This window comes from Entamoeba nuttalli, assembly GCF_000257125.1.
Source record: "Entamoeba nuttalli P19 unplaced genomic scaffold asmbl_1989, whole genome shotgun sequence".
Classification (NCBI taxonomy): Eukaryota; Evosea; order Mastigamoebida; family Endamoebidae; genus Entamoeba; species Entamoeba nuttalli.
The window spans coordinates 1-9,392 of NW_008574998.1; the positions used below are offsets into that span (position 1 = coordinate 1).

Consider the following 9,392-nt stretch of genomic DNA (forward strand, 5'->3'; position numbering starts at 1 on the left):
AATGTTTACTTGTACAATTTATTTATCAAATAGAACATATCAAATAGAATGATAAGAAGTGTTTGATTGAATTTAATCACATAATATCAATATTTTGTTATTACATTACTATTAATTGTACTGAGTTATTTACAAGTAACAAGTTAATATTATAAACTGAATTAGAAGTAATTGAATTTAGTTTGGTTGAAACGAACAATTATTTAGACAGAATGTTTATAAATAAATATTTAAAAGATTTTCATAACAATGAAATTAATAGTTGAATAGATTCATTACAACAAACAGAATAAATGAAATGTAATAGTAATTTTAAAAGAAAAATTAAGAAGAATAGAAGGTAGATTAAATACATTAAATTATCAATCTACTTATAATATAAAAGAATAGAAAAATGTTAAAGAATCTAATATCAAATGTAGAAATGTTTTTTGTAGCAAAATAAATTTATCAATTAAAAGACAAAAAGAAAGTATTATTAATCTTCTGATATTAGTTCTAAAGTTTGATTTTGTTTTGCCCAACGTTGAAATAATCCTTCATTTAATTTTGTATATTCACTTATTTCTTTGTTATGAATAACTACAGGTGTTTCTTCTTCATTTCCAATAAGAATTAAAGTTTTTGTTCCATTTAATCCAATTTTCAATATGAGTAATCCTAATTCTAATTCTAACATTTGGCTTGCTTCATCAACAATTACATAGTCAAAACGTTGTTTTAATTCATCAAAATTCATTGTGACATAAGTTGAAGTAACACCAATGATTTGACAATAACTTAATTCAATGTATTTTTCTTTTTGTTTTTGTGCTCTTAAAATTTCAAGTGGAATAAGCATTTTAATCTTGTTTTCATATTCGTCTATTTGAGTTTCACTTAATCCAGACTCTTTGTGTTTCTTTACCATTTGAATAAATTGTAATCCCATTTCACAACTTTGAACATTTTGAACAGGAATATTACATAAAATAGCAATCTTTTGTAATTCTTCTAAGATTCTCATTCTTTCTAATAATGCTTTTTCTACTCTTCCTTTCTTACTAAAGTCAATTTGTGTCATTTCTTTTAATTCTTTCTTTCCATGTCCTAATCTCAATATTATACCATCTTCAACTCCTGATTCAATAATCCCTTTAATAATAGTATTGATTGTTTGATTTGAATGACTCACAATTAGTATTTTCTTTTTAGTTTGTGCTAATTTTTCTACAATTTTCATTGCAATAAATGTTTTCCCAGTACCTTTCTTTCCTTTTATTAAATGAATTCCTTCATTTAAAACTGAACAAATAACTTCTTCATGTTTGTCTTGTTTTAATTTAATTTTATCTTCTTTCTTTATCATTTCTTTATGACAAATTCCTAATAATTCATTTTTTACTTCTTCATTAATTCCTTCAAACTTTTTTTGTTGAATAATTTGATGAACATTTTCAAGAACTCTTTTAAATGTTCCAACATCTTTATTTCTCCAAATCATAATATGGAATGTATGTTTATTTTCTTGTTTATCTTCTTGATACTTCTTTCTTTCCATTTGAATTTCTATTCGTCTAAATGTTCCTTGAAAACCTTTTGTTTTATTGTCTTTGTCTTTAATTTCTAAAATTTCTCCACCTCTAATTCTTTTGACTTGTCCATCATTATCTAACTCAACTAGAAAAATTATTTCCTTTTTAAATGGTGACCATTGAATTGTTTCATCGCTTGAATCATTCAAATTAATTTCAATTGAACATTTAATTTCTTTATTATTACCAATAATAGTTTCTTCATCAACTTCAGTTCCATGAAACTCAATTAATGGAAGAGTGTGTTTTCCATATTTCTTAATTCTAATTCCGTTTTTAGTTGTACTTAATCCAAGTTCATTTATTTCTGTCATAATATCATCACTTGCACTATCAAATGTTTCTTTTCTAAACAAAATACTATTTCTTAATAAATAATCAAATTCATCTAAATAGCTTGGTGTTAAGATAGGTAAACTTTCTTGTGGATATTCTTCTTTTTGAAACCATTCTTCATCTGGATAGAGACTTTCATCATTTGAAACTAAAATATTAACTTTCATTTCATTTATAAAATACTCTTCAAATATTTTTATCATTAATTCATTGTTCATATCTTCTTGTTCATCAATCAATTTTAATATTACTAAAATGTCTTTTATAATATTTATATGTTTTTCTATTTCTTTTAATTTATTTCTAAATTCTTTCAATGGTAATTTTGAATATGATTTAAGTGAAGTATTAAATAACTTGACTTGTAGAAACCGTAGTCTTTTATAATAAATTTCTTGAAGATCATTACGTTCTATAGTTATAAATGATGGTGTGATTGGATATCTTTTAAAGTGATATGCATTTGCTAATAACAATAAATTAATGTCATTTGGATGTGATTCAAGATAAATATTAATTCGTTCTAATAAATGTGTATTTCTTAATAATTCTTTTGTTTTATGATGAGTATCTCGTTGACATAATTCTATTGTAATAAGTGGTAAATTCTTTTGAATTTCATTTTGTACTTTTTCAGTGTCAGTTATTGTTGTGATGAAGTTCATTAAATTTTTAATCAATTGACTTGCCATCTTCAATGAGAGTATGTTATTGAAAATAAAGATTTCAAATCATATTTTGTACAAATTTCTTATTGTCTTTATTCCTTTAAAAAAGTCATCTTAGAAATATTAAAGAAATGATATTCATACTGATTGTATTTGTTAGTTATACACTTGCATATCCACCTCCAGTATTAGTAAAAGACCCTATTCAAATTACTTCAAACTTAACAAAAGAATTTATTATCCAAAACCATATGAAATATAGTAATCACCCTAAATATCATCATATACCAATGATTGCTCATGTAACTCGTTATCATGAAAGAAATCCAATTACATTACCAATATTTGCACATTTATTTGATGGAATTGCATTTGATCATATCATGATTAAAACAATTAATAATATCATTAGTGTAGTAGATCAAAACCCATACAAAGACATTACTATCCAATCAAAGAAGATTGCAATTCTTAAAACAGAAATGGATTCTATAGTGTTTTCAATGGAATTATATCATAAAATTCAAGAACAAATAACAGGATATGATGGTATTTTATTTGACTCATCCATCCCAAAGGAACTTACAAAACAAATAATCAATTATCTTCCACAAACATTTTTAAAATACAAAATCATTCCATTAGGAGAAGATGTTATTCCATATCAAAGTCTTTGTGATGCAGTATTTATTGATACTCAATATTTTGATCCATCATCTGTGGTATATCAACCATTACAACCAATGCCTTGGATAGAAGAGCAAATTTCAAAACATTTTGGAGGAAATAAAAAAAATGGTGGGTTTATTGTTGATTTTGAAGGGAAAATGTATTGTAAACATAGTACAACTCATCTGCAAAACTTACCGTATTTAAGATTTATTAAAAAATTAAATGTTACTATCACCTATCACCCTGCATCCCATGAACATTCAATTGAAGCCCCATTTCTAAGTGACCGATATATGGATGATTATTGTTATTCTAATTATCCTACACCATATTCTCTTCAACAAAAATTAACTTTAGCTGATAAATACAATATGTCCATCTTATTCCGTGACTTTGGAGGAGCATTAGATTATTTCTTTGATGTTCTTTAATTACTTCAACTCATTTTGAACCATACAAATTAAAACAACCTTCATTTCTATCTAAGAATTAAGAATAATTCATTGTTCTTTAAAACAAACACCCTTTTCATTTTTAATAATCAGTAACATGAATTTCATGCCAACATAATAAAGAAAAACCATCAGAACAATAATGAAGAATTAATAAAGGTATTATCAAAAATACTATGTTTCAATTTCATAGAATGAGAAAATAAAAGAATTAGACTTTTGTTAAAGACAGTTAATGTAAAATAGTCTTATTAATAAATAACAATTTAAAACAATTTAATGAAATTAATTATAATAACCATTTGGCTATTGTCTTGTTTTAGTATTTTTCACTAATCACTTCAGAAGAGATAAAATCAAAAACCTCTCCATTAATTCATATAAAACGAGAATGATTATCCATTTCTTGTCAAAAACTTGGTTAAATTCATCAGAGTCATTTACTTCAACAAACAAACAGAATGTTCTTATTAACTTTTATTTCCAGAGAACAACTGAAATCAGTTTATAGAGACAAACAAGAGATGACATTAAGGATGAAATAGAAAAGTTTAGATTTACATGAAGAATGAAAGGTAAGATAACATCATAATAAATAAGATAAGAAGAATACTATTGTATTCTTTAGAGAGAGAGAAAAAAAAAGGAAGAGAATAAGAAAGGATTAATGAATAAAAATACAATGAACTAAAATTCAGTAAAGAATCAGAAAATGAATAAAGAACAACAAGAACAACTTGAAGTTCTAGAAAAGAAGATACGAATTGCAAAAGAAGAAAATGAGGAATTGAAAAGACTAATTGAATATGAAAAGGAGAAACAGAAGACATTTGAAGAGCGTATTAAAGAGAACAAGATCAAACACAGTAAAAACCCACCAAAAATGGAAGAAATCAATCAAGAATAAAGAATGAAATAAAAAATGAAGAAATTAAATTTAAAAGGGGGGGAAGTTTAGAAGAAAGTTTTAAGAAAAAGTTAATTTAAATTTTTCTAAAAATTAAAAACAGGAAAAAGTTCTACAAAGTTCTTCGCGTAAAAAAAATAGCACAGGATGTTGTGGGTGCTTCTATCGGCATCGCTTAACAGAATAGATAATTCTTCCTAAATAATCAGAAGCCTCTGGAATAATGAGAAAAATAAGGAATAAAATATACTAAAATTTAACAAAACCAATGAATGTGATACGACAAAATGAACAAAATGATAATACACCTACTACATTTATAGTTAAATTATTTGAACTTGTCAATGATGAAAAATCTAAAGACTTAGTTTGTCTGTTTTTTTCTTTATTAATAAAAGACAACAAACAATAAGAAATAATTTAATTAATTCATCAGATTTGTTGGAGTAGAGAACAAAATAGACCTGGGTTTGTTGTCTTAGAGTCAGTTCAATTAGCATCAACTGTTATTCCAAGGTTCTTTAAACATTCGAATTTTAGTAGTTTTGTACGACAATTAAATATTTATGGATTTCATAAAGTAGACCATCCTCTTGGACAATGTTTTCATCATCCATTTTTTAAAGAAGGACATCCCGAATTATTATGTAAAATTCGTCGTCAACAACCTAAACGTGCAGAAGCAGAAAATGCAGAAATGTATCGTAGTTTATTACAAAGATTAGAAGATTTACAAAAAGAGAGTGTATCAACAACAAATCAATTACAACAACTTAATAATATGTTATTTTCATTAAAATTAAGAATTGATGAGATGGAAGAACAAATGCAAGGAATGACAGAATGTCTTTATTTTATTAATCAAGATGAAAATAGATATGGACAACAACAAAAAAGAAATCCACCTTCAACTGGTATAACATGGAATTAATAAACTTAAAAAATCCTTTTTGAATTGTAATTCATTTTTCATTATTTTTTTTATTTCTTCTTTTTTACTTATTAAAAAACCTTAAAAACTAAATAATAAATTTCTTTATTAATCAACTGAAATATAACAGACTATTTATTTAATCTTTATCTCTTTTTGAATTGTTTTTAATAACACAAACTATTGTTTCCTCTAATAAAACATTCTGGATATTCATTGTCTTTATTTCCATTAATATATTCTATTGCATTTTCAAGAACAATATTCATTAACCCATCAATTAATGTCATTTTCCCTTTGAATATTGTTCCATCATTTAATTTAATTGAACATTCATGAAATAATGCTTCTTTAAAAAATTGAATAGGAGGTGATGTAGTAGAATTACTCATTTAATAGATATTAAATTCTCAATTCTTTTTTAGTTTTTTTAATATTTTAATAAATAATTAAGTAAAAAATATTATCATATAGTCTAATTATCATAACATCTTATTTGTTACTTTTTATACAACTTATATGATTATTTTTTGTTTGAGAACTCGGTTATTATTAATTCATATAAATTAATAACCGTAGAGTCTCATGTTATTTTTCTTTTCTTCTTTTTTACTTTACAAAATTCTTTTTTTTATTTTTATTATTATGGTTTTTTTTATTTTCTATTAAAAATATATGAACTAAAAAGATATTTCAATATGACTCTGGAACAAAATCTTATCCCACTAACTTGGGATGATGTTATTAATGATTGGAGTATTGATGACAGTCACGTCTATTTTAATTTTGATGATAAATATGTTTGTTATTTATTGTTTTATTTACTCCATATTTATGATATTAGAATTATTTGACATACTTTCCTTTGTACGTTAAATTTGCCACTACATCAGTACAACACAGACACACCCTTTTTCAAATATTTGATTCATTAAAATATCTGTGTAAAACAGATAAAGAATTTAATCTTTTATTTTGGAAATATTTAATGAAAACAAAACCATTACCTTCAAGAGAAGTAGTTCCAATTACCCTTCCACAACCTGATAGTGAAAAATGTTTCTTTAATTTAGAATTAAAGTTTCAACAAAATAAAATTATGATTGAATTCCATTCAGAATTAGCTTTGTTTAGAGACAGAGAAATACCTAGTAATACAACTAATAGACATAACTCAATACAATCATTATTTAATGACAAAATTAGTGCATTAGTATTACCATTAGCAAGATATGATCATAATTCTATTCAACAACAAATTGCTAGTGTTGCAAAATATGATGTATTATTTGGAAGTTATAACCAACAACTATTAGAAATTAATAAAAAACACCCAACTATGGAATATGGTGATTTCTTTATTACCATGCATAGTAATTTATTTTATCATATGATTCTTCATTGTAAATTTCAACAACCTTTTATTTTAGATAATCCATCAAAGAATCAAAGATTTTATTCTAACCTTATATTTTATTTACATCGTTGTAAAACTAATGAATTATATTTTTGTATGCATGAATTAGATACTTCTGAATTACCTAAACGGGTTATTTCAGTATTTTCTGCGGTACGTCAAGCAATTTTATATGATGGTTATACCTCACTTAGAAAAATTGTATTTATTTGTCCTGATACTGACCTTAATCTATTACAATTAAAAACAAATTTTGATGAATCATTTCTTAATTAAATAACTCTTTTATTTTTTACATCTTACTTAATAATTTTGATAATTGTTTCTTTTTCTTAATATCCTTCTCAGACTTTTTTGGTTTATTTTCTTCTCTTTTCTTTGTAATAATTTGACTTTGAATTTTGTTTGTTTTTCTTTGTTCTATAACTACATTTTCTAATATCACTTTTGCAGTTTTCTTTGTTTCTTCTATTTCTTCTCCAATAAATTTTGGTAATTCTTTTAATTCTTTAATTTCTTCATCTGAATATTTCCAAATAAGATTCTGAAATCCTCTGTAAATCCCATTTAAATCACTTATTCGTGTTTGTAAAATAGTGTCTAATCTAACAACAATCGTTTCAAACACTAGTTTATTTACTATATCATGTCCTCTATTCATTGACATTTCTATTATTTTAACTACTTTTTTAATTTTCTCTCTCTCATTATTAATCATTAATATTTCTCCTATAACTATATTAATAACTTTTATTAAGTCTTCTTTGGTATATGATATTTCAATCCATTCTATTAATTTATTGTGAATTTCTATTACTTCATTTTGTGCTCTATTGATGTTTCTTAATAACCCAAAATGTTTATTCAACCTTAATCCATTTTTCATTCTATATAATAATGTATGTAATATTCCATTTTCTGTATCTAATCCTTCTATTACTCTTTCATTCTTTGCTTTTTGTTTAATAAATTTAAATTCTGCTTCTTCAAAACAATATTTCCCTTCTTTTTCTTGTTTACTAACTTCTTTAATAAATTTCTTAAATTTCTCTCGTTCTTCAGAGAACATAAATACTTTCTCTTTAGTCAATTCCATCGTTTACTTTTTATTAAGTTTTCTTTTTAACCTATTCCTTTTTCTCTCTCAAAATTTTTCTTAAACCCAAATCACTTCTATTCAATTTATTTTTTATTATTAATACCCACAGTAATTCTCAATACATCCAAAGATACATCTTAAATAACATACTGTACATCTACTTGGCTCATATTTTTCTTCTTCTTCTTCTTTCTCTTCTTTTTTTTCTTTTCCTTCTTGCTCTTTTAAAATCTCCTCACTCTCTCTTTCACTACTCATTGGAATCCTTTCTTCTTCTTCTTCATCTTTTAAATATCCAATAAATTCTTCAACACTCAATTCTTTTTCTGCTCCTTTCATCTCTATACTTTGAACTGGTCTTCCATTAATCTTTTTCCCTACTATTTTATCCATTGCCTGACAAATAATGTCTTTTGATACTTTTTCTTCATTTTTCTTATTAACTAATGTAAAAACAAGTTTTCCAAATATCTTTTTGTATTCTTCATCTATTATCTCTTTATTTTTTATTTCTTCTCCCATATTCTTGTAATATTCTTCTATTAATTTACCACTTCGAATAAAATCTTCTCGTTCAAGTTCTCCTTGATTCTCAATATCCGCAATTTCAATGAAATAAATACTATCTGCTTCATTAATTCCTCCTGCTTCAAGACATTCAACACACTCTTTATATCCTAATTTATTTCTACCTTCTTCTTTGATTGAATCAAAGTGTTGAATACTTTTCTCTATTCCTTTTATTTCTTCTTGATCTCCTGTAGGTGTACAACACTTTATTAATGTATCTTCTTCTTCATTTGCAAGTTCTTTAAATTTAACTAAATCAATCCTTTCTTCTTTCTCTGCTTTTTGTCCTATTTTTTGTAGTATTTCTTTGAGACTTTTAGCATTTTCTGCTGCTCCTTTACATCTCTCAACAACTATACTTCCATCAATAGGTCCATCACTTCCTCCACTAATTGCTTTGAACATAAAAACATTTCTAATTTCTGTGCGTTGTTGATCGCTTGTTACTGAACTTACTTCTTTATTAAATCTCCTAATTAAGTTAAGTGTCTCTACAAATGTTTGTTGATTAAATCTATCTGACGAAGAAGACAACCCAACTAATCCAGGAACTTCATCACAATATTTGTCTTCGTCTTTTATAACTGAAATAACTCCGTTGAAACTAATAAAATCATTCCCTTCAGACACGTTTTTGAATATTTGTTTAGGATCCATTTCTGATTATAACAAAAGCCAATTTAATGAGATAATTGTCCTATCAAGGGTTTTTTTCTCTTTTACTTCTTCTCTTTTTTGTTATTCCCTTATTTGTGTTTTTAAAATG

At 25.0% G+C, this 9,392-nt stretch overlaps 8 protein-coding genes across 8 annotated transcripts; 4 read left to right on the plus strand and 4 right to left on the minus strand.

Annotated features, from left to right (window-relative positions):
- Positions 1–478: 478 nt before the first annotated feature.
- On the minus strand, positions 479–2,602 carry ENU1_004840 (hypothetical protein; the record flags this gene model as incomplete). Its single annotated transcript, XM_008856521.1, has 1 exon — positions 479–2,602. The coding sequence occupies one exon, from the start codon at positions 2,600–2,602 to the stop codon at positions 479–481; it is 2,124 nt and encodes a 707-aa protein (XP_008854743.1).
- Positions 2,603–2,709: 107 nt separating this feature from the next.
- Positions 2,710–3,681, plus strand: ENU1_004850 (hypothetical protein; the record flags this gene model as incomplete). Its single annotated transcript, XM_008856522.1, has 1 exon — positions 2,710–3,681. The coding sequence occupies one exon, from the start codon at positions 2,710–2,712 to the stop codon at positions 3,679–3,681; it is 972 nt and encodes a 323-aa protein (XP_008854744.1).
- Positions 3,682–4,414: 733 nt separating this feature from the next.
- ENU1_004860 (hypothetical protein) lies at positions 4,415–4,609 on the plus strand (the record flags this gene model as incomplete). Its single annotated transcript, XM_008856523.1, has 1 exon — positions 4,415–4,609. One exon carries the CDS (start codon positions 4,415–4,417, stop codon positions 4,607–4,609), a length of 195 nt encoding a protein of 64 aa, XP_008854745.1.
- A 268-nt stretch (positions 4,610–4,877) lies between these two features.
- ENU1_004870 (heat shock transcription factor, putative) lies at positions 4,878–5,540 on the plus strand (the record flags this gene model as incomplete). Its single annotated transcript, XM_008856524.1, has 2 exons — positions 4,878–4,976; positions 5,046–5,540. The coding sequence occupies 2 exons, from the start codon at positions 4,878–4,880 to the stop codon at positions 5,538–5,540; spliced, it is 594 nt and encodes a 197-aa protein (XP_008854746.1).
- A 167-nt stretch (positions 5,541–5,707) lies between these two features.
- Positions 5,708–5,932, minus strand: ENU1_004880 (LSM domain containing protein; the record flags this gene model as incomplete). Its single annotated transcript, XM_008856525.1, has 1 exon — positions 5,708–5,932. One exon carries the CDS (start codon positions 5,930–5,932, stop codon positions 5,708–5,710), a length of 225 nt encoding a protein of 74 aa, XP_008854747.1.
- Positions 5,933–6,238: 306 nt separating this feature from the next.
- ENU1_004890 (hypothetical protein) lies at positions 6,239–7,233 on the plus strand (the record flags this gene model as incomplete). Its single annotated transcript, XM_008856526.1, has 2 exons — positions 6,239–6,340; positions 6,385–7,233. 2 exons carry the CDS (start codon positions 6,239–6,241, stop codon positions 7,231–7,233), a joined length of 951 nt encoding a protein of 316 aa, XP_008854748.1.
- A 16-nt stretch (positions 7,234–7,249) lies between these two features.
- On the minus strand, positions 7,250–8,053 carry ENU1_004900 (hypothetical protein; the record flags this gene model as incomplete). Its single annotated transcript, XM_008856527.1, has 1 exon — positions 7,250–8,053. The coding sequence occupies one exon, from the start codon at positions 8,051–8,053 to the stop codon at positions 7,250–7,252; it is 804 nt and encodes a 267-aa protein (XP_008854749.1).
- A 99-nt stretch (positions 8,054–8,152) lies between these two features.
- ENU1_004910 (hypothetical protein) lies at positions 8,153–9,283 on the minus strand (the record flags this gene model as incomplete). The annotated part of the gene is made up of 1 exon (XM_008856528.1): positions 8,153–9,283. One exon carries the CDS (start codon positions 9,281–9,283, stop codon positions 8,153–8,155), a length of 1,131 nt encoding a protein of 376 aa, XP_008854750.1.
- Positions 9,284–9,392: the final 109 nt, after the last annotated feature.